Below are 22,828 nucleotides of genomic sequence, written 5' to 3'. Positions count from 1 at the left end.
CCTGGCCGGGCAAGGCTTGGTTGGAGATAATGGCATGGCTGCAAGGCTTGTTCACCCTTCAGTTACTCTCCACATGGATCCCACCGGAACAGGCGTTTCCTGTTGGGGATGGACCGGCCCCGAGCTGCGCTAGCACCAGCCGCCTTGGCCCAGCTGGCGGGACTGGGGCTCAGAGCTGGGGGGCGGAGTCAAGACACGCCCCGCCCCGCGCTCTGTGGCTGGGGGCGGGGCCCGGCTCCGTCCGGGCCTGCGCCGGTCACGGCCAGACAGGCGGGATCCTCCCCCGGCCCCACCCCCTCGGGCCGGGCGCGCATGCTCAGCCGGGGCCGGGGGAAGCGGGGACGCCGTGCAGTGAGTGAGGGAGGCCCCCCGTGCTCTGTGGTGGGGTGGGTCCCCCCCGCCGGGCCGTGCGCGCGCGCGCGCGCGGGGGGGGAGGGGAGAGAGGTGTGGGCCCCACTCCGTGCTGTTACTGCTCCTCGCTGATCCCGCTGTCTCTGCTCTCTCCCCAGCCGCCGGCAGTGCTGCCCCATGGCGGTGTCGAGCCTGACTCGGGCCTTGGGGGCCCTGCTGCTGTCTTCTGCCCCGAGCCTCCCGCAGGTACCGGCCCGCGGCCCTTCCGCCTTAGGAGGGGAGGGGGAGAGTGGGTGGGCGCCGCCTGGCCGGAGTAGGGTGGGCTCGGTAAGGGACCTGGTGGCAAGCTCGCCCCACATCTGGTAGATCCGGTATAAGTCCCCGTCACTGCCAACGTGGGGCTGGAGGGCTCTGTTCTCGGGGCTTCACGTTTGTTTTGGATTTCCCAGAGAGCCCAAGCTCCCAGGCTGGTCTGCCTTGGGGGCAACCTCCTCCCTCCGGGCCATGGATTCAGCACTTCCTCCACCCTCTCCACCAACGACCCCATGTGGAAATGCAGGATCAAATACACCACCAGACCCATTGGCATGAAAAAGACAGGTGGCCGTGATCACACAGGTATGTCTAGAGTGCAGATTCCCTGCAACCCGCCAGACTGGGGCAGCTGGGTGAAAACGGGCTTCAGGGTTACCCTCAAGGGACCCCATTCACCTGCGGGGTGATAGAGGAAGCAGAGAAGTTAATGGCCCAAGGTCCATCCCGTGGGGCTAGGAAGGGTCTGCTCTCTGGGGCTCTGTCTTGTTTGTGGAGCCCACTCTCCCTGCATGCAGCCCAGGTGCATTGTTAGCATCTAGGCTATGCTGGGACAGTGAGCTGCAGGAAGCTACGCTGGGGGCTGAGAATGACCCGGTGTGGCCAGATGCTTCCTTCCATAAACAGAGCAAGTGTGTGGATGGATGCAGGAGACGGCACATCTGGCACCTGGGTGGGAATCAGTGTCTCCTGAAGGAGTTGAGGGGTGGTTGCTTCCTGAGGAGTTTGGTCAGGGCCCAGGAGTGGATGGAGCCGGCTCAAGGATGGCTGTCTGTGCAGGTCGTATCGCTGTGCATGGGATCGGCGGGGGGCACAAGCAGCGCTACCGCATGATTGACTTCCAGCGGCTGCGCTATGTACCTGGGGCCGAGTCCGGCCCCTACGAGGAGAAGGTGATCCAGGTCCGCTACGACCCCTGCAGGTGAGCGGCAGTGAGGACTGTGGATCAGGTTTTTGCTTGGGGACGTGTCTGGGGTGTGAGGGGGACGTGCATGGGCCTGGCTGCCCTATGTGGGGTGGGAGGCACTGTGGGGCCCATGGTAAACAGTAAAGCTGTCTCATGCTGTGTGAGGCTGGTAGTCTTGCTGCTCTCCCCGCCCCAGGGCCCTCACTGAGCTCCTCTTTGTCTGAGGCAGGTCGGCTGATATCGCCCTGGTGGCTGGCGGCAAGCAGAAACGCTGGATCATTGCGACAGAAAACATGCAGCCTGGTGACCTCCTCAAAACCTCAGGGCACATAGGCAGGATGGCAGGTGAGCTTGGGCAAGCTGCTCTGGGTGAATCCCAGGGCATAGGGCCTGGCTCCCCTTGGCAGGGGCTGCACTGCTGCCTCTTTCAAGCTTCAGAACAGCATCTGCCATGGGGCATAGCTGCTCAAGCTCACTGTTAGTGCAGCACATCTCCATGGAGACCCTCCCTCAGAGTCACACCACATCACTCCGTCTACACTGGGACTTGTAGCTGCTTCGGATACGGTGTCAGCTGGAAGGAGCCAGCCTCCCATGTGCAGCCAGCTCTCTGGGACACCAGGCAGGACCCTCTGATGCAGGGATACAGGGGGGTTGCTTGAACAGTCTCAGAGGGGAAATGTTGAATGATGGTTGGGAGAACTTTAGATGTTCTCATCCTGCTGTGAGAGCCTGTCCTGAGGGTGAGGCAAAAACCCAAACCAAGACATTGCCCTGGAGTCTGCGCTGCAGGGTCAGAGCCTGTGCTGGCCCTGCCATGGAGTGAGGGGGTTAGGCCAGGTGGGAAGTTACTGTGGGGCCTTCTGCTGGGATTGGGAGCTGGAGAAGCCCCATTTAGGCCTCCCTGCAGTCGCTGTGATCAGCAGACTTGGTGCTAGCACACTGATGGGGCTTTGTCTTTCAGTCTCTGCCAATGAGGGGGATGCATACCCATTGGGAGCTCTGCCTGTGGGGACCCTGATCAATAACCTGGAAAGTCACCCTGGGAAAGGAGCGCAGTACATCCGAGCAGCAGGTGAGATGGACCCTCGCCAGGATCACAACCAGCATTAAAGCAGATCTGGTCTTGTCCCTCAGTTCGAGGAGAGCAGCCTGGATGGGGTTGAGTAGAGGCCAGATGACTGGATCCATTTGGTTTGCCTCCAGGCAGGCTATATCCTAGGTTCTCCCTCACTCCACCTTGTTGGGGACTGAGCAGCTTCCTCTGGCTTTGGTGCTGGTCTGAGGTGGCCGGCTTGGGGTGCCCAGTCCCGGAGAGGCAGGGACCTGCGGGTGCTGGTCTGAGGTGACCGGTGGGGGGGGTGCCCAGCCCTGGGGAGGCAAGGACCTGTGGGTGCTGTGGTACCAGGGAACCAATGCTGATTCCAGGCTGGTATCCTGGGCCTTTGCCCTCCTTCACCATCTTGGTTCAAGGTCCCTGCTCTGGCAGCTCTGCCCCAGGATGGGGAGAATATTTCCTATTGCTTTGCCGGTTATACAGCTCTCCCCTAGCCTCAGTTGTGAGGCCTGACATCCCAAAACAGCAACTCCTGGTTGGGGAAGGAGCTAATATCTTGTCCCAGTGGGTGAGCAGTGCTCCCAGCAGGGCACTCCCAGGGCGTAGGGCCTTTCCCAAAGCTATCTGCCTGCCCCAGGCCAGGGGGCGGGGGTTCCTTACCCGTTGAGTCTGGAACACTCCCTTCTTGTGAGTATGAAAATCCCGAGTGCCTTTGTCCCCTCCCGCCCGCCTCCTTCAGTGACAAGGGAAGAGGTGAGGGCTCTGTGCATCTGGGATGGAGCCACTTCTCTCTGAGGCACTGCAGAGGGCTTCAGCTGGTTTGCTGGCAAGGGATCATTTGCTAAGGGAGGAGGTTGCTGGCAAGGGACTGGTTGCTAATGGAAGCCAGAAACTAGCCTGCCCTCTCCTTGTGTGCTGCAGGGACCTGTGGGGTGTTGCTGAGGAAGGTGAATGGAACGGCCATCGTGCAGCTGCCCTCTAAAAGACACATGCAGGTAGAGGGGGGCAAGGGGGATGAGGGTGGCATGCAGATGCCTCTCTGCCCTGGGCTCTGAGCAATGTCAGCAGCCAGAGGATGAAATGTGACTGGATCTGCCCTGGCTGTATGGGCTCAGACCTGTGGAGCAGAGACCTGGCCCTGGATACGTATCCCAGTGTGGACAGGCCACTGAGCTGAGGCAGGGAGGGATGAGGCCTGGCTCTCAGCTCTACCCTAAGTTAGGGGACTCCCCTACCCAGCTGGCCCCCAGCCTCTGGTCTTTGTCTCAGCTGTATTCTCTAGCCTGGCCCATCCCATGGGTGGGGTCCAGCAGTGGGAGGCACCTGCCCTGGTGCAGTGGGGGCAGACCAGTGCCTGCCAGGCCTCCCACACGTCGGAGGGGTTCCATGAGAGGACACGCAGCTGTTGGGGCTGGGGCTGTGTGCGCAGGCAGAGGAGCTTCTTGGCAGGAGGGGCCAAGAACTCTCCCTAGGCAGCCCTACCCTGGGTGCTGTCTACCCCGGGTGCGCTCCTGCTCACAACCTCTCTCTTCCTCTGGCAGGTGCTGGAGACCTGCCTGGCCACCGTGGGGCGAGTTTCCAACGTTGACCACAACAAGCGGATCATTGGGAAAGCCGGCCGGAACCGCTGGCTGGGGAGGCGCCCGCACAGTGGCTTATGGCACCGCAAGGGCGGCTGGGCGGGACGCAAGATCAAACCACTCCCACCCATGAAGAGCTACGTCAACCTGCCCACCGCAGCAGCTCGGTCTTGACACCTGGCACCTGCCCCCAATGGCTCTCAATAAAATCAGCCCCTCAGCTCTCACTTGTCCTACAGCATCTGCTCTGTGCACAACTGCAGGAGTGCCCTGATGGGATCAGTGCTAGCAGGCTCCGCGTACTGCTTGTGTGAACCTAGCCTTGGCACCGGCATGTTCAGATCCCCTAGAGTGTGGGTATGGGGCTGCTGACTCCCAGCCGCTGGGCTCGTCTGAGCCTTGGGCCATAGAGGTGGGGAAGGGGCTAATGAATTCCTGGAGTGTTAAATGGATTTGCCCTGTGTTCTGTCCCCTTCAGCATCTGCAGGAATCCTAGTCCATGCATCTTCCCCGTTTCCCAGAGCCCTCTCCACTGCAAGGGAACTGAACCTAACCTCCTGGGCCTAGTACGGTAAAGATCCTGTTCTCTGTGAAGGTGTGGGGGGCTGCTCACGGGTCAGAGCCTACCAGTTGGTCCCCCTCCCTACTGAAGTTACTGGACCCTTTCCAAGAACCTTGCTTCCTGGTGCTGGAGACGCTCCAGTAATCTGCATCCCTCTCCAGATTATGGCTGCTCTGGAGGGGCTGAATTTGGGGAGATGACCACTCCCCTGTCCTGTTGCCTGCAGCGATGATGGGGTTGCCAACCAGTTACCTACTAGATGTCCCACAGTGAGGTTGGGACAGTCCCAACATTCTCCTTCTGGGTTATGGCTGGATGGTACGTACTGCTGGGCTGCCCTTCTCCTGAAGAGGAGATAGCCACTCTCATTGTCTTTCCTATGGGGAAGCTGCCTTGGGGGACTTGGCTTAGAAAGCCATATGGTGCTGCTTTGGTACAGAAGCCTGGCATGGGTTCATGCTCCCACTGCTTGGGCCTTTCTCATAATCAGTTTCAACTGTAGGAGAGATTTGTCCCTGGCGACCTTGTCATTGTCCCTGGGAGAGAATGAATTTCAGGTGCTGGACTAAGGTCAGACCTGCTGGGATAAGCACAGTGAGTTGCAAGCCTAAATCCTTGTCCTGGAGTGACAGGGACATGGGTCTGTGCCCCGATGGCTAAGAAGCCTGAGACCTGAATGGGGGCCCTTAAGGAGGTCAGGAAGGGGATCAGAGGAGCAGTTAACCCCAGAACTGTGATACCCAGAATCAAAGGGGAAAAATCCATACAAAAAACCTGGCCACCTGAAATGCAGAGATCCCAATATAAAATGAAATTTTGGGGACTGGGGGAGTCGGGCCTCCCCACCTTGAATCTACAACAGGATTCCCTCCTGGTAGCTGAGTCCAGTAGTCGTGTCCTGTAAGAGGGAGGGAGGGCTGTGTTACCGCTTTACAGAGCTCAGCAAGTTGCCTCCAATGAAATGAGCATAGAATGACTTTCCACAGTCAGGCCAGCCAAGTCACAGCACCATGAAACACAGGTCTGTCGCATCTTACGCACATTTAACATGTGCGATTTCAGCTTTACGCGGTCGGCAAAAACAAAACAAAAGAGAAAAATATCAATTTTAATACTGTACCTGTAGAGCAGGCGATTCCGCCCGCCATTGAACTCAACGTAATTTTGACTATACGCGGTTTTCACTTTACGTGCTAACCGCGGAACAGAACCCCCGCGTAAGATGAGACAGACCTGTACCCTCTTAGTAACTAGAGCTGGGTGGGTTTTTTTGGCAAAGAGTAGATTTTTGGGGGGCACCAAAACTATTCATGAATTCAGGTTGGCTGTTTTGTTTTTGTTTTGGAAACGCTGAAGTGTTATGTTTTGACATTTTCAAACCAAACCCTACCAAAAGTTAAATGAAATGTCATTTTGAACCTTGAGTTTGATCTGGACAAAGTGTTTGTTTGTTTGGTGGTTTGTTTTTTGCAAGAAAAAACAAAACAATTCAGTTTCTGTTGAAAATGACCCGAATGTTTTTTTTATTTATTTTTTAGCATGACCACTGAACCAAAAAATCAATTTGCTCAGCTCTGTTATTAATGGTACTATCCCAGGGGGAGGGGTCAAACAAAATAAAAGGTCGGGTGGCCTTTCTAAAGGCTTCAGCCCCTCCAAGCAGAACTCTTCACAGCAGGCATGTGGAGAAAGGCTTTAGCAGGATGTGTGTGGGGGGAAAATGACAGGATAGTGGGCTCAAACATGTAGAACTCCAATACCACCTTGAGAAGGAAACTTGGATGAACCGACTACCAGTTTGCTCTGGTTGCTTGGCGCCACTCCAGGGCAGTGCAAAACAGCTGGAATGTATGGGCAAACTGGCCCTTAATTTGCTACTAAGCAGCTCCAGAACTTTGAGGCGCAGTGATGTTGTGAACCAAGGCATCTACCAGTAAGAACTTTTGACATGCATAGTTCCCCTCGCATCATGGATTCATTTCTACCATGGCATGCAAATGAGCCTGAGTGGAAGGGTGATGATTGTTTGAGGTACTTCTGAGGTCACGATGGTCCCAACGGGAGACAATGAGTTAGTTTAGTTTATAAACTCTGTAAAAATGAGATTTCAAGATCTGAAAATTCTTTTAAGATGGCGTTTCAGGCGGATAGTATCTGTTATTGAAGGATGAAAACATTACAAGGATGTTGTACTCCCCCAAAGCAAGTGTTACAAACACAGAGAAACACTCAAGGAAAAGAACATAAGGGCCGTGCTGGGTCAGACCAACGGTTTATCTAGCCCAGTATGCTGTCTTCCAACAGTGGCCAATGCCCAGAGGGAATGAACAGAACAGGCCATCATCAAGTGACCTGTCACCCCTTCCCAGCTTCTGGAAAACAGGCTAGGGACACAGCGCATGGGGTCACGTGTTCCTGGAAGAACTCCAAACATGCTGAGCTGTGGAAACAGACAGGGAGATGGGACTCCGGGCCTCCCTGCTAGTTTATGTAAAACATGGGACCTGATTGTGGGAACTAGGGTTTGCTTCACATGCCAGGTTCTGAAGATCCAAGCAAGACCGTCCCTATCCCCAGACCTTGGATGGGCAACTGTTCTCAGGGGGACCCAGTTCCCTGGGTGCAGAGTCCTGCTGCACCCACGGTCCCTGCACCTGAGGCAGGAGGGTTTGGAAACCCACTCCTAGGTGCAGGCTGTCACTGGAAGGCCGCCGGGATGGGAGTCCCCTGTGCTGCTTGCTCCAGGGGCCAGGACCATAAGTCCTGCAGCGCGAGGGGATGGGGGAGGGGCTGTGGCGCGCGCGGCTCCGCCCCCACCTGGGGGCACGGTCTCCTGCCCGGCTCTTCCCTGTGGCGGGCGCGACTGCCGCGGTTTGTCTCGAGCGGCGAGCCGTAGTGGGCGGGGTGCGCACGCGTCAAGGACCCGGAAGCGGCGCGGGAGCGGCTGGAGGGAGCAGGTAACGAGCGGAGCCGCCCCCTGGGAGCCGTCTGGCCCCGCCCCCAGCTGTCCCGAGCGGGCCGGCCGCGGCCTCCCTTCGGCCCCGCCCGGTCCCCGCGGGAGCTGCGGGGGGGGGGGTGTCTCCCGGGGGGGGGCCCTGCCAGGCCGCCGCGCCCAGCGCCCTCGCTCAGGGCTTGCCCGGGCTGCTGAGTGTCCCGGGGCCGGGCTGCGTGTGGCCCCACTCCCCGCGCTGGGCAGGGCGAGCCGCCTCGCCGCCGCGAGACCTGGGCCCAGGGGCCTGGCTCGCTCCTGCCCACAGACCGCGGCTTGCTGGAGGGACTGAGCTACTTCGGGGGTCCCGGTGGCCCCCGTGAAGGGTTCGCTGGGCTGTGACTAGCGTATGTCTCCACAGCAGCCCTGAGCCAGCCTCCCACGCTGGGCTCGGCTCGGCTCGCGGGGCCAGTGCGCTAAACACGGGTGTAGCTGCAGCCTGGCCTGGAGCCTGGGCTCGGGAGCCCAGGGAGTGGGGTGGCGGCTCCAGACCGAGAGCCTGGGCCCAGCCCAAGCTGCACCTTCAAAGTGCTGGCTGCACCCGTGGCGGGTTTAGGGTTAGTGGGGCCCTGTGCTCAGCTCCATTGTTAGGGGGGGTCCCCCTCGGGACCCAGCCAAGGAAAAGAACAGTCTCTCTCATCTCCCCCCGCCCCTGGTTTTCATTCTTTTTTTCTTCCTCCTTCTCCTCTTATAAATAATAGGAAGTAAATGAAAATGAAGTGAGGTACCTGGATTGTTTTTTGTAGTCTAACGTTTTTTTTCACAGACCACAGGAAAATTGCTGAGGGTCTCGGCAGGCCACTTAATGATCTTTCCAAATATTGTTTGTACTGTTTGCTAACTATTGTAAAGCACTTATAAGAGGGCTTAGTAAAAAAAAATGTAAAAAAAATATTGAGGTGTGGGGTCTGGGCAGGCGTTAGGATGTGGGAGGCAGCTCAGGGTTGGGGTGTGGGATCTGGGCAGGAGTTAAGGATTTAAGCAGCTCAGGGCAGGAGGCTGAGGGGGGTATGTGTAGAGGGAGTGCGGGGGCCCTGCCTCTGCTTCGCTGTGCCCTGATTCCATCCCCTTCCCCGCCCCACCTCCTCCTTGCCCCCATTCCATCACTTCCTCAAGTCCCCATCACCGCCCCACCTCTTCCCCTGAGTGCACTGCGGTCCCGCTTCTCTCTCTTCCTCCCTCCCTCCCAGAGCGCCCTAAGGCACAGCGAACAGCTGTTTGGCTGCAGGGGAGGAGCAGAAATGCAGCGCGCTCTGGGGAGGAGGTGGGGGATGGAGGAACTTGGCTCCCGATGGGTGCGGACACTGCAGCAGGAGCTCCAGGAGCCAGATTCTGCCCCCGCAGCTGCCCGGCCCGGGGGCCCCGTGCCAGGGCACCCTGTGTGTTACTGTAAATCCGCCTCTGCTCTATACACCTATTTGTAGAGAACTAGGGTGAGCCATGTTAGCCAGAGTCTGTGACCCAGGCTGGGACGCTTGCTCCAAAATGCTGTGTAGATGTACCCATAGTGTTTAAGGCCAGAAGGGACCACCAGATCATCTAGTCTGGCCTCCTGTAAATCACAGGCCACCAGCAGCACCCAGCACCCGCACATTAAACCCAACAACTGAAGTTAGACCAAAGTGTTACAGCCCTCAGGAGACTAAACTATTGAGTGCTACAGGCAGAGAACAGGAAGGCCCGAGGTGCACCAATGGCAGGGATTTGGTGAGGTGAGACATGCCCAGGTATACGAGCAGGTGATTCGCTCCTCGTGCTGCAGAGGAAGGTGAAAAATCCCCAGTGTCCCTGCTAATCTGAGCTGGGGAAATTCCTAAATTGGTAAAGATGCAAAAACTATCAGTAAGAATATTTTAAGTACATCAGAACCAGGAAAACCGTCAAACAGGCAGTGGATCCTCTAGGGCTATGTCTACATGGGGATAAAAAGCCCACGTCTGGCTTGGGTCAGTTGACTTGGGTTCGGGCTTCATGGCTGAAAACTGCTGTGTAGATGGTTGGGCTTGGGCAGGAACCTGAGCTCTGGGACCCTGCAAGGGAGGAGGGTTACAGAGCTCTGGCTCCAGCCTGAGCCCAGAAGCCTACACAGCAATTTTTAGCCCTGAGCCCCACAAGCCCAAGTCAGCTGACCTGAGCCAGCCGTGACTGTGCTGTGGGGCTTTTATCCTCCTGTAGACATAACCTAGACAACAAAGATGCTAAAGGAGCTCTCAAGGAAAACGAGGCCATTGCAGAGAAGCTAAATGAATTCTTTGCATCGGTCTTCACTGCAGAGGAGGTGGGGGGAGATACCCACATCAGAGCTATTCTTTTTGGGTGGCAAATGTGAACCACTGTCCCACACTGATGTGTCAGAAGAAGAAGTTTTAGAACAAATTGATAAATTAAACTGTAATAAGTCACTGGGATTGTTTAGTCTGCAGAAGAGAAGAATGAGGGGGGATTTGATAGCTGCTTTCAACTACCTGAAAGTGGGTTCCAAAGAGGATGGAGCTCAACTGTTCTCAGTGGTACCAGATGACAGAACAAGGAGTAATGATCTCAAGTTGCAGTGGGGAAGGTTTTGGTTGGATATTAGGAAAAACTTTTTCACTAGGAGGGTGGTGAAGCACTGGAATGGGTTACCTAGGGAGGTGGTGGAATCTCCTTCCTTAGAGGTTTTTAAGATCAGGCTTGACAAAGCCCTGGCTGGGATGATTTAGTTGGGAATTGGTCCTGCTTTGAGCAGGGGGTTGGACTAGATGATTTCCTGAGGTCCCTTCCAACCCTGATATTCTATGATTCTATGACCACGACCAGATGGTATTCAGCTGAGAGTTCTGAAGGAACTCAAATGTGAAATTGTAAAACTAGTAGCTGTAGTACATAACCTGTCCCTGAAACAAGCATTTTACCACATGACTGGAAGGTAGCTAATGTAATACCAATTTTCAAAAAGGGCTCTAGAGGCGATCCTGGCAATTACAGGCGGGTGAGCCTAAGTTCAGTACCAGGCAAATTATAGTAAAGAACATAATTATGAGGCACATAGATGAATAAGACTTAGTCAACACAGCTTTTGTAAAGGAAAGTCATGCCTCCCAATCTATTAGAATTCTTTGAGGGTGTCAACAAGCATGTGGATAAGGGTGATCTGGTTGACGTAGTGTTCTTGGCTATTCAGAAAGCCTTTGAGAAGGTGACACAGGTCCACAGGATTGGTGCTGTGGCCCCAGCTTTGGAACGGTCTCTAGGAGGGACCCGTTCAGTGTGTCAGATCCCTAGGGGTCTCGCTCTTCCTCCAGGGTAAGCCATGCAGCTTCACCGGCTCCTTAGATTGGACCTGGAGCACCCCTGCTTTTCACACTGAGCCCCATTCAGCAAGTCCAGCTGAGACAGACTCCTGATGGAGTTCTGAATTTTAGCAGCAATTACCTTGGGCAGGACACAAAAAAAGACTAATTTTGTTCAAAGACTACACTTCAATTAAATGATAAAACACTTTTTTTTTTTTTTGCAAACGGGACATGACAGTGAGGAACATTCTCTCGGTTCAGGCTCTCACAACTATGTGTAACTCCAGCTTTCATCATGAAAGCAATTTGTAGGGGTGGATTGCCAGGGGTACTGTGACTGAATGGGAACATGCGAGGAAGGTGTTGGGGGAGTTTGGGCAGGGCATGGAACAAGTTCTGTACTGGCTGCAGGGGGAGTCGTGCATGGATGTGCTCAGACTGCAGTGCTATGAGGGACTCTGTCTGACCCTCCAGTAGCTTTATCATCCACTCCCGTCCATATATTATCCGCTCCTGCCCCTGTCTCTTTTCCAGGCTTTACAGCCTGAGTTTTCATTAACTGTCTCCCTCCATGCTCTAGTTTCCCTATGTGCTGTCTGTTGACTGCAGCACTTCTCTAAACCTATCCTCCCTACTCTTCCTGGTTCGCCTCCTTATCTGACAGAGGGTCACTACACATACCTAGGGGGAGTATTCTGAATATTGGCACCCTTTTCCACAGGCTGGGGTAATCAAACCCGATAGCTCACTCCTAAGGGTAACCCAGGATGCAAGGGAGCATCTCCTGCATGCGTGCGGCTTCAGATCAGCTCCATATGCTGCTCACCTGTGGGCTGCTTTGGTCCCTGCTGAAATAATTGCTGGCTGGTGCAGCAAAGTTTCCTACAGCGGGGGGGAGAAACAAGGCAGCTCTCCCAAGGAATCTTTGGCAGAGGATTACAGAGTACCTACACAAAAGGTTCCTAGAGATCTCCTTGGAGGATTCCCGGGACATCCCAGTGTACATTAACGACTTCCCCACTGCGTAGCTGCATAGGCTCTGTTGTTAATTTATCTCCCTTATCCCTCTTCTACCATATAACAAAGTAAATGAGACCTCAGTCTCCTATCATTGTGCAGTATCAAAGCAAAATGCGTGCTTACCAGAGCTTGCCTCTCCTGCATCATACACGCCAGAGCCGGAGTGCTGGGACTGGTGAGATCTCTCTGGAGTCAAAAACAGGCCCTAGCTTGCCATGGCACCAGATGACCCTGTCACACGTCCCACATCCTCCTCCAACTCCACTTCCTCATCCACCACTTACTCCTCAGGGTTGACTCCACTGGCTGTTGCCTCCAGTCCCCCCAAAGCAGCCACAGGGCTCATGGCAGTGGGATTGCCACCAAGGATGGCATGCAGCTCCTTGTAGAGCAGCATGTCTTTGGCGCTGCACCAGAGTGACGGTTGGCCTCCCTTGCCTTCTGGTACGCCTGCCTCAGCAACTTGATCTTAGCACACCATTGCTGCATGTCCCTTCTCCTGCATGCCACAAGCAATCTGCCTGTAGATATCAAAGTTCCTACAGCTTGAGCAAAGTTGCGATGGCACAGCCTTCTCTCCCCACAGACCCAGCAGATCCAACAGCTCCGGTGTACTCCATGCAGTCTGTTGCGGAAAGCCGGCATGGTCAGCTGGGAAGGTGCTGAGTGAACAGTCCATGCCGAGCAAACAGGAAGAGGAATTTCAAAAATTCCCGGCCCTTTAAATGAGGGAGGAGATCATGCTTGTGTACCTTCAAGGCAGTGGAGTTCGAAGTGCTGACCAGAGCGGTCATGCTGGGCATTGTGACACCTCCTAGAGGCCAATTAGGACGACATAAGCAAGTGCAGTGTCTACACTGACACTGCGTCACTCCAGCTAGGTCATAGAAGGCTCTGTGTTGTTCGCTGAGGTGGTTTTATTTTGTCAGCGTAGCAGGGGATTTACATTGGCGGGAGGAGCATTGCAATATGTGCACCTCCACTGTTCTGTCAACAAAACTGTGTCATGTAGACAGGGCCTCGCAGGGAGAATCTCGCAAAACTGGGTGACTGGGCAACGAAATGGCAGATGAAATTCACCATTGATAAGTGCAAAGTGATGCACATTGGAAAACAGAGTCCCTACTATAGCTATAAAGTGATGGCTATGATAGAACTGGAAAACGTTCAGGGAAGGACAACAGAGATGATCAAGGATATGGAAATGCTTCTGTACAAGGAGAGACTAAAAAGATTAGGGCTGGTCAGTTTAGAAAAGAGACAATTAAGAGGGGATGTGATAATCTATAAATCACGAATGGTGTGGAAAAAGTGACCAGAGAAGCATGATTGACTCTTTCCCACAATACAAAAACCAGGGGTCACATGATGAAATGAACAGGCAGCAAGTGTAATACAAACAAGAGGAAATACTATTTCACACGATGCATGATTAACTTGTGGAACTCATTGCCATGGGAGGTTGTGATTGGCAAAAGTATAACTGAGTTCAAAAAAGAACTCGCTAAGTTCATGGAGGGTAGGCCATTAGCCAAGATGGTCAGGGATGTGACTCCTTGCTAGGCGTGACCTTGAGCTTCTGACTGCCAGAAGCTGGGATGGGAAGATGGGTGGATCTCTCCAGAATGGTCTGGTTTTGTACGCTCCTACTGAACCGCTAGTACTGACCACTGTCAGCGACAGGATCCTGGCCTAGATGGACCATTGGTCTGATCCAGATGGCCAGTTTTATGTTGCTTCCTGACCCTCATAGGTAAGACTAAGATTTTGTCATGGTTATTTTTAGTAAAAGTCACAGACAGGTCACGGGGGAAAAAACAAAAATTCACAGAAGCCTGTAACCTATATGTGATTTTTTTACTAAGAATAACTGACAAAATGGAGAGGGAGGGGGATCCAGCACCCCCTGCTGCCTGCAACGGCTCGGAGCTCCAGGGACTGAGGCTGGGAACTCTGTGGTCCCTCCGCCGCCCCAGGGTCGAAGCGGGAAATGTTACGGAGGTCTCTGGAAATCAGAGCCCTGGCCCATCCCAGCCAACTGTGAACCAACCCTGCCTCTAGCCTGTATAACCCAACGAATATTTGGCCTCAATCCTGCAGACGTGTATGCCCTGCTTAACTTTCTTGCAGCAGTGGGAGAGGCAGAAGACATTGGTGTGAGATGAGGGAGGAGGGGACTACAGGGAGCTGAGGTCTGTGAGTCTGGCTGCGAGGAGGGTGTGGATTGCCACGGGCACGCAGGGGCGAAAGAAAATGCAGGCCTGTTATCTACCAGGCTGCACGTGGCAATAGACCATATTGGTAAGGGATGCAAGGAGAGTATGGGTCACGATGCAAACTGCAGACACACACACACACAACTAAAATGAATCAATTTAAAGTTTTATTGGGGATAATTACAAGGGGTAAGGGAGCAGCGTTTGATTAGCTAATAGAGTTAATGAAACTTAAAACACACAATGACTAAAATATCTACTAACAATATTTATAAACAAAGATGCAGCAATTAGTAATAACTGATACTTACAAATACAAACCAACGCATAACGACCGGCAAACATAGACACTCTGTTTGAAACACATGAGCTGAGAGAGAGGCTTCGAGGTGATCAGGCTCGGTTACGGGTGTACACAGGATACACAGGATTCGTTTTTCTTTCTCCTCTCCCTGCCTGCACATGGCAGGCAGCCCATAAAGTACCAACTATGACATCATAGAAGTGTCATAGGAGACGGGGCCCAAAACCTGTTTGTGTTCATTTCTGATTGGCACAAGCAAAGTTTACACCAAGTAGGGGAGCAGGTGCCTCAGAGTCTGGCTTCGCCCCCAAAAGGTGAGGAAATGCATATTGTTTTAGAATGCGTGCAACACTGAATGACAAAAGAAGAGGCCAGGGCAATACCAGTATGGGCAAGTTTTACAGGATGCAGACAGGAACTCATCTCAACAGAGGGCTGGAGGGAATTACACACAGAAGGATGGTTCTGAACCGATGCTGGGAGCAGAGGAGGCTGTGAACATGAGCGTGATGTAGTTGTGCTTTCCTCCATGGGAGGGTGAGGTTTCAGCAGAGGTGGTCATAGAATATCAGGGTTGGAAGGGACCTCAGGAGGTCATCTAGTCCAACCCCCTGCTCAAAGCAGGACCAATCCCCAAACGGCCCCCTCAAGGATTGAACTCACAACCCTGGGTTTAGCAGGCCAATGCTCAAACCACTGGGTCTGGGAGCCATGGTACGCTTGGGCAGTAATGCAGAGGTGATGACTTGCCTACGGTGACAGCAGATCAGTGGCAGGGCTGGGAGCAGAACCCGGTCTCCTGAGTTTCAGTCGAGTGCCCTGTCCATTTGACTGTGCTGCTTCCTGTGGGATGGGCTAGCTGGGCTTTCCATCTGCCGGGATGGCTTTGCCAGGGATCTGGCACCCTCTGACTCCCCCAGTAACCCAGGGCTGGGCCCCAGGTTCATAGGAGATTTAGGTTTGCATGTGGAGCTCTCGCTCATCTCCTGACGGGGATGTTGCCCACAGAGCTCTGATCTGGGGCACAGAATGCCAGGAGGCCTGACATGCAGAGCTCTCTATCTCTAGTCCCCTCTCCTACCAGCTGGGTCCCAGAGGTTCTTCCCTGGAGTGCTCTCTCCCCGAGCTCTCGACCGGGGTTCCTAGGTGGATCATAACCTGCTCCTGCCTCTCTCTCTCTGCCCAGACATTCCCCGTCATGGTGGGCGAGAGGAGGAATGGAAACCTGCTCGTGCACCTGGGGCCCACGCTGCAGGCCCACCCCGAGGAGCTGATCCGGCAGCGCCGGGGCCACGATGGCCACACCGAGTACCTGATTCGCTGGAGCATCCTCAGCTTGGAGGAGGGCCCAGGGAGCAGCACCAATGCCTCTTCGGCGGAGAGCAAAGCGGAGAACATCCTGATGTGGATGTCGGCAGAGGAGGTGTATGCCAACTGCCCGACGCTGCTGGGCAAGAGGAAGCCCGAGGGGCAGCGGGTGAAGGAGGAGAAGGCGCCCAGCACGTTCCCTCCGGACGTCACGCTGGACGAGGCCTCGCTGCTGGAGATGAAGGCTGACGTCAGGAACCTGGTGCAGCGGGCTAGCCGGCAGATGGCCGGGCCCACGGGCCCGGAGTCCTCCATCCTCAACACCATCCACGTGCTGAGCGCCTACGCCAGCATTGGCTCGCTGACGGGCGTCTTCAAGGAGACCGGGGCCCTGGACCTGCTGATGAAGATGCTGTGTAATGAGGAGAAGCAAATCCGTCGCAGCGCCGGCAAGATGCTGAGGGCCCTGGCTTCACACGACGCAGGTGAGATCTCCTGGGCAGGAGCCCCAGAGAAGGGCTGGGCCAGGCCCAGCTGTACTGGGGGGATCCTGGAGCTCTCTGGGAAGGGGAAGAAGTTTATGTAGGGCCCTTTCCAAACAGCTAAGGGACTCAGGACTGGGGTCAAGTTCCTTTGTGTATGGGACTGGCTTCTGCTGCGTGAGCCACCCCTCCTCCAACCAGGCACTGTGCATGCTGCCCCACTGCTGCTGTATGGGTGACTCTGCCCAGATGCCCCTTCCTAGGAAGCCTGCAGGCTGATGGTACCAGCTGGTACCGTACAGAGCTGTGCTCGCTGTCTGGAGCGGCTCATAACCGGGCGTGCCAGCCTCAAGGCATGGTCAGAAAGCAGGGCAGATGCCCCAGACCAGCGGTATGTTCTGTAATTAGAAACGAGTGTGAACACCTCACCATGGAGTCACAGACAGTCCCTTTCGGCACTCCAGTCTATCACCAGGAAACTGGACTGAGTGATAGTCATTTTACACTGAAAATCACAACAATATTCAGGTCACTCCCAGTCCCAAAGGACCAGTCACTTACCCCAGGTCAGTTGTACCTCAGATTTCAAACCCAAGACAATGCCTCGAGCCAATCCTGTAATAAACGAACTAAAGATTTATTAACTAAGAAGAGAAATGAGGGTTATTTTCAAGGTTAAAACAGGAAACATGCGCACAACTGAGTTACAGTCTTAGATTTAAGAAGGTACTGTCAGGTTCTATAACAAGTTGCTGTGTGTGTCCTTTAGGGCCAGCCCAGGCCAAGCGGCATGGGTGTCTCTTGCTCGTGTTTAGGAATCTTTGCCCCTCCGAGTCCAGGCAGCAAGAAGATCTCAGGGATTTTTATCTCCCCTCCTTGCCCTGGAATCCAAGCTGATGGGATGAGTTCGTGCACAGGTCTCCCCTTCCTGGAGGGAGCGAGGCACGCAGTCAACAAGGTCTCTGTCCTTGGATGGTCCACACTGCCTCATCTGCCATCAGGGGGCCCCCTCGGGTGCAGAGCAAGCACTTTCCCTGAATGAATGCTTCCTTTCCTGTTCAATGAGTTACATAAGTGCAGAGGTTTGCAAAGCAAACGATCGATACAACATCACACCACAGGTTACAGAGATTGCAAGTGAAATCAATACACGCAGCATCCTACCGGATTCAGAAGGTCTAGGCATCACACCCATCATTACAACTCTAATATTTATCTTCCCAAGGCTAACCCGCAGGTGAGCCAGACCGGTTTCCAGCTCCGTATTTGTCAGTGTTCAGTGAGGCTGGGGCCTTGGCATGAGCTGGCACATGGTCTGCCAGCATCTCACTCACCTGGACAGCCCAGCTCAGACCAACCTCTAGCTGGAATGGAACAGGAGTGTCTTCAGGTGCCCTGGGAAGGGGATGGCAGCTGGTGTTTGGCCCTGCCCATGTGTACAGAGACGCCTCCTTGGCTTTGTACATGAGCCCCCGTTCCGAGGGGGCCACACTGCAGACTTGGGCTATTGTCTCCCCAGGAGCTGCCCTGCTCTCCTCCCCTGGGCAGTATGAGCAGCACTGGGTTTTGAGACAGTGGAATATGGGTCGAGCCAGAGACCCCGCAGGTTGGGTGCATCTGAGAAACATCTCTGGGATCCCAGCCCTTGGTTTCCTCTCCAGGAGCTTCCGCCGGGGCACTGGGAGAAATGGAGAGAGGGCAGGGCGCGGGTGCTGGGAAGATTGAGACGCTCCTGAGGGGCGCTGGGAGAAATGGAGAGAGGGCAGGGCGCGGGTGCTGGGAAGATTGAGACGCTCCTGAGGGGCGCTGGGAGAAATGGAGAGAGGCCAGGGCGCGGGTGCTGGGAAGATTGAGATGCTCCTGAGGGGCGCTGGGAGAAATGGAGAGAGGCCAGGTCGCGGGTGCTGGGAAGATTGAGACGCTCCTGAGGGGCAGGTGGGAGGGAAAGCACTCAGCTGGTGTGTGTCGCTGCTGCAGGGAGTCGGGCCTACGTTCTCCTGTCCCTGAGCCAGCAGGACGGCATTGAGCAGCACATGGACTTCGACAGTCGCTACACCCTCCTGGAGCTGTTTGCGGAGACCACGTCCTCCGAAGAGCACTGCATGTCCTTCGAGGGGATCCACCTGCCCCAGGTACCCGCAGGGCTGGCTAGCTCGGGGGGAGGGGCACGGGAGCAGGGGGCTTCACTGGGCGGGGGGCTTGGAGGCCTGTCTGGTATGGAGATGGACGGTGTGGTGACGGGAGAGAGCTCAGAGACCTATTGGGGAGGGGAGGGTTGGCTCAGGGTGGCGAGGATGGGGGAGGGTTGGCTCAGGGTGGGCAGGACAGGCGGAGGTTGTGGGGAGGGTTGGCTCAGAGGCCTGTTAGGGATGGGGGAGGGGAGGGTTGGCTCAGGGTGGGAAGGCTGGTGGGGGCCTGTTGGGGGTGGGTAGCGATGAGGACAGGTGGGCAGGCAGGGGGGTGGGAGGGGAGCTCTCGTACCGTGGCTCTGACGCCGTGTCTGTTGCAGATCCCCGGGAAGCTGCTGTTCTCGCTGGTGAAGCGCTATCTGTGCGTCACCTCTCTCGTGGACAAGCTCAACAGCAGCACGGAGCTGGGCGGGGAGCGGCAGGACTGCGCCGTGCCCTGCGCTCACGTCGGGGAGAGGAGCCGCATGCAGCGGGAGTTCGAGTTCAGCATGGCCATGGCCAATCTCATCTCCGAGCTGGTGCGGGTGATGGGCTGGGACCGCAGCCAGAGGATGGAGCTGCTGTCCCTGCAGGAGGGGCAGCCGCGGGTCGTCCGCTCCATCTTCCAGCCCAAGGCTCCCGCCTGCGCCGCCGTCCAGGTGGCCTCCTGCCCACCCCAGAAAGAAGCCAGTGCCTTCAAGACGCGCTCTGCCTTTCCGAGCCGCAGCAGCTATGTGGAGTACGTGCAGGGGAACTTGGTGCGGGGCATGCGGGTGCGCATGCTGGAGGACTACGAGCAGGTCAGCGCTGGGGACGAGGGCGAGTTCCGCCAGAGCAACGACGGCACACCGCCCGTCCAGGTACGCCTGCTGGCAGCGGGGGGGCTGGGTCAGGGCTGCCGGGCACTTGCCCGGTGTCTGGGGGAGCCTCTTGGCATGAAGCTCTCTGGTGCCTGGCTGCATCCTGTTCCTGTGTGGGTTTGGAGAGCGCCACTGGGGCTGGCGGAGGCCTTGGGCTTCCCTGCTGGCTTGAGGGGTTCTGTGGGCCAAGCTGCTCTTCCTGGGTTGTGGGCAAGCTGCCCTCAGTAACCGGTTTGTGGGGCTCCCCCCAGGTTTATTGGCAGGCGCTGGGCCGCACCTACTGGGTGCACTGGCACATGGTGGAGATTGTCAGTTCGTCTGGCCAGGCGGAGCGGGAAGTCCAGGAAAAGGTGTCCAGCCTGACGGAGAACCTGAAATTGACCACTGGTGAGTGCTTGCTGCTGTGTGATGGCGGAGGCCTGCTGGGCTCTGCCCTGCTCTGCCCATGCTGGGCTGGGCTGGGGCTGGCAGGGCCTGGCCTCACCTGAACCTCAAGCTATTCCTGGGAAGAGGGGAGCTCGGGCCATCTGACCCTGCCACAGGCCTGGTGAGTGACCTTGGGCAAGTGCGTGTCTTCTGTGCCCCAGTTCCCATGTCTAGAGAGGGAGGCACTCCCTTGACCCACAGGGTGCAGTGATGACACTCCAAAACCCCGGGGAGGTGCCCGGTGCTGGGGCCATGTGGACACCTCTCTGGAGACATGCATTTGTGCTGGCAGCCTGAAAGAGTCCTGTTTGGGGAGCAGGTCACATGAGGAAGCGAATTAAGGTTCTGCACCCATCCCCCATTTCAGTGGGATCCCCTCCCAGCAAGTCTTCCTTCCCTCTCTGCCCAGGGAGTGCGCACCGTTCCTTTTCTCCCGCACCCCGAATGAAGAGGGAGATATGGCTGGGAGGGGGCCGCACACACACTCCGCTGCCGGGAGACAAACCTATCTAGCTGTCTGGGCGCAGGGGTAATTCTGTGGGCAGGTGAACGGTAGGAAGGCCAGGGAGATGTCGTTTGATTTGTAAAAATCGACAGAATCCTCATTTCAATTATGTCACCCTCTGTGGTGTGGGGTGGGGAGACGCTCGCTGCCCCCTGGCTCCCAGCTCCAGGTCCTCCAGTCGGTGGAAATTCTGATAACATGGTGTCATCGGAAATGGGTCGAGTTGGGGATCTCTCGAAAGCCCTTCCCCTCCAACACAGTGGGCTCAAACATGACCAACCTAGAACAATGGTGTAGTGTATAGTCGAGAACATTTAAAAATTGCCGGCTTTTAGTTACACTTGAACACGGGCGTGTCGACGTGCCGCCTTGCAAAGTTAGTGTGGCCCGGAACTGGCAGTTTTGTGTCATCAGTCAGTGCTCAAAACGCAGGTCGGATTTCCTTTGTTAATGTTCCAAATGACTGGGAGCGGAAGGAGAGCTTCAGGGGAGTTTGCTGTCCTCTGCAGAAAAGGAGCAGCTCAATGGTATTATTAGCAGCTTTGCTTGTTATGCCGAAAGTTTTAATAAGGGACTGGTTAAGACGTGAGCGTCCAACCAGCAATCCCTGGAATCCATCTGTGAACAGTATACGCGTAGTTCCGTGCCATACCTCACATAACGAAATTGATTACAATCCCAGATCAACTTCTTTCAAAATCCTGGGTTTTCATTTGGTCTTGATCGTTTTTAGGCATCAGTGGGGAGACAGAGTACCGAAGAGTAGCTGCATCTTTGAGGAGCTGCTTAAACAGAACTCTCGGTGACACTTTCTGTAGTAACCCTGACCCTGTCCTAGCACCAGCTGCAGCCGTGGTACAGCAGCACAGAACGCTGGCCTCTGGAGAGAGACGGCCAGTGGGAGCTGGGGCGAGGACGCGCAATCCGCCCGAAGGGGGCAGATGGAAAAAGCTGTTGGAGAAGGTGGACGAAAGGAGAAGAAACGAGATGCTGAATTAGCGAATGAACCAGAGCTGGGGTAGGTGGTGAGGAGAGGTGAGAGAATAAAAGAAGAACAGGAGAATAAAAGTAAGGAACTGGGAAGTGAGAAGGAAGGACTGGGAAGTGTGACACTACTGGAAGATTGGCTGCAAAGACCAGATTATCTTCCAGGGAGGCATTTGATTCAGCTGGCAAAGACTCTCGTGTCGCTCTGAAGGTGCTTGGAATGGCTGAGACGGTTACTGATGAGGTCATAAACACTGAGTGTACCATTTAAAGTCCAGCAGGACAATACTTGCTGAGCGACTTCGGTGGGTGTTTTCCAAGAAGCGAACAAACAGAGAACGGCCACCGCCGCAGGGTGCATTTATACCTGCTATCAAGAGGGCCAGTTATCAAGCAATGGAAGGGGAACAGCAGAATGCGTTCAGAACTACCCTCCCTTATTGGGAATGTCTGGATCTGAGGATGGACTGATCACCCCCGTTCTGGGTGAAATAACCTGTGCTCCCGAATCAGTCCCTTAGGTAAACAAATGCTCACGTTCACAGACTGCATGTTCGCCACCTTACAGTGTTTGGCCAACAGCCTGCCTTGGCCGGAGGTGTGAGTGCGGTGTCAGTGACACGTCTAGCAGAGACCAGGGATGACTTTGAGGAAGAAATGTTTTCAGTCCTACATGTCAAGGCTAATTTCTCTAGGATTAGCCGAGATCCATGTCTTTTTTTTTTTTTTTTTTGTAAGTAAGCCATGCATTCCTGTGTTAAAGTCTAATTAACAAAAAATGATTTTGAAACATTTTCTCGACTAAAAAGCGACAGAGTGTCCTGGGGCACCTTATAGACTAATAGACGTATTGGAGCATAAGCTTTCGTGGGTGAATGCCCACTTCGTCAGACTGTACATCTACATAATTGCTCTAGGTTTGCCATGTTTGGTACCATTGTGTCTGTGGGGGAAAGAGCTTCAAATGGTCCCCAACGAGACCCCCAACGATAACACACTCTTGTCAAAATTCCCACCAACCAGAGGACGTGGAGCTGGGAGCTGGCGGGACACAGAGTCCCCCTTCCCACCTCCTCCCTGCAGAGGGATAGCTCAGTGGTTTGAGCATTGGCCTGCTAAACCCAGGGTTGGGAGCTCAATCCTTGAGGGGACCACTTAGGGATCTGGGGCAAAAATCAATACTTGGTCCTGCTAGTGAAGGCAGGGGGCTGGACTCAATGACCTTTCGGGGTCCCTTCCAGTTCTATGAGATAGGTATATCTCCATATATCTTATTTCTTTATTTGAAATGATGATTCTGCTGACTTCTGTGAATCAAATGACACCTCCCTTACCTTTTGATTACTACCTTGCCCTCGGAACGAGAGTTCGCTACCTCATGCTTCCAGCCTATAGGGTCCAAACGTCCTTGGCTGCCTGACTGGCCCAGGCCAGCCGTCCCCTCCTGGCTCAGATGGCCCTGCAGCAGGGTAACTGTCCTGCCGAGGCGCTCAGGGTTTGTCTCTGCCTTGCTGTGCCC

At 55.1% G+C, this 22,828-nt stretch overlaps 2 protein-coding genes across 4 annotated transcripts in view; both read left to right on the top strand.

Moving 5' to 3' along the window:
* Nucleotides 1-220: 220 nt before the first annotated feature.
* On the top strand, nucleotides 221-4,434 carry MRPL2 (mitochondrial ribosomal protein L2). 3 transcript variants are annotated; one of them, XM_034763985.1, is made up of 8 exons: nucleotides 221-351; nucleotides 510-597; nucleotides 801-969; nucleotides 1,444-1,585; nucleotides 1,800-1,915; nucleotides 2,535-2,645; nucleotides 3,549-3,622; nucleotides 4,169-4,434. In XM_034763985.1, exons 2-8 carry the CDS (start codon nucleotides 529-531, stop codon nucleotides 4,379-4,381), a joined length of 894 nt encoding a protein of 297 aa, XP_034619876.1. In that variant the 5' UTR covers nucleotides 221-351; nucleotides 510-528; the 3' UTR covers nucleotides 4,382-4,434. The 3 variants fall into 3 exon arrangements, with proteins under 3 accessions (XP_034619876.1, XP_034619879.1, XP_034619877.1); XM_034763986.1 differs by having other exon boundaries at nucleotides 325-355; XM_034763988.1 differs by lacking the exons at nucleotides 3,549-3,622; nucleotides 4,169-4,434 and adding an exon at nucleotides 2,893-3,508.
* A 3,220-nt stretch (nucleotides 4,435-7,654) lies between these two features.
* The window catches only part of LOC117874145 (cullin-9-like), a gene marked incomplete in the record, with an annotated part of 40,576 nt that continues 25,402 nt past the window's right edge, over nucleotides 7,655-22,828 (top strand). The window contains 5 exon segments of the mRNA XM_034763982.1: nucleotides 7,655-7,726; nucleotides 15,760-16,366; nucleotides 18,341-18,495; nucleotides 18,873-19,391; nucleotides 19,643-19,778. Of these exon segments, the coding sequence (XP_034619873.1) occupies nucleotides 15,772-16,366; nucleotides 18,341-18,495; nucleotides 18,873-19,391; nucleotides 19,643-19,778 (1,405 nt within the window).

Source organism: Trachemys scripta, chromosome 3 (genome assembly GCF_013100865.1).
Source record: "Trachemys scripta elegans isolate TJP31775 chromosome 3, CAS_Tse_1.0, whole genome shotgun sequence".
Lineage (NCBI taxonomy): Eukaryota > Metazoa > Chordata > Testudines > Emydidae > Trachemys > Trachemys scripta.
The sequence above is the reverse complement of the archived record's forward strand: the minus strand, read 5'-3'. Positions and strand labels throughout refer to the sequence as shown.

What these genes read in the sequence shown, in the direction of transcription:
- MRPL2 (XM_034763985.1), top strand. Translation starts at nt 529, where the DNA reads ATGGCGGTGTCGAGCCTGACTCGGGCCTTGGGGGCCCTGCTGCTGTCT. An exon ending in CTGCCCCGAGCCTCCCGCAG is followed by an intron (nt 598 to 800) that starts GTACCGGCCCGC and finishes TGGATTTCCCAG; the next exon opens with AGAGCCCAAGCTCCCAGGCT. An exon ending in GCAGTACATCCGAGCAGCAG is followed by an intron (nt 2,646 to 3,548) that starts GTGAGATGGACC and finishes TGTGTGCTGCAG; the next exon opens with GGACCTGTGGGGTGTTGCTG.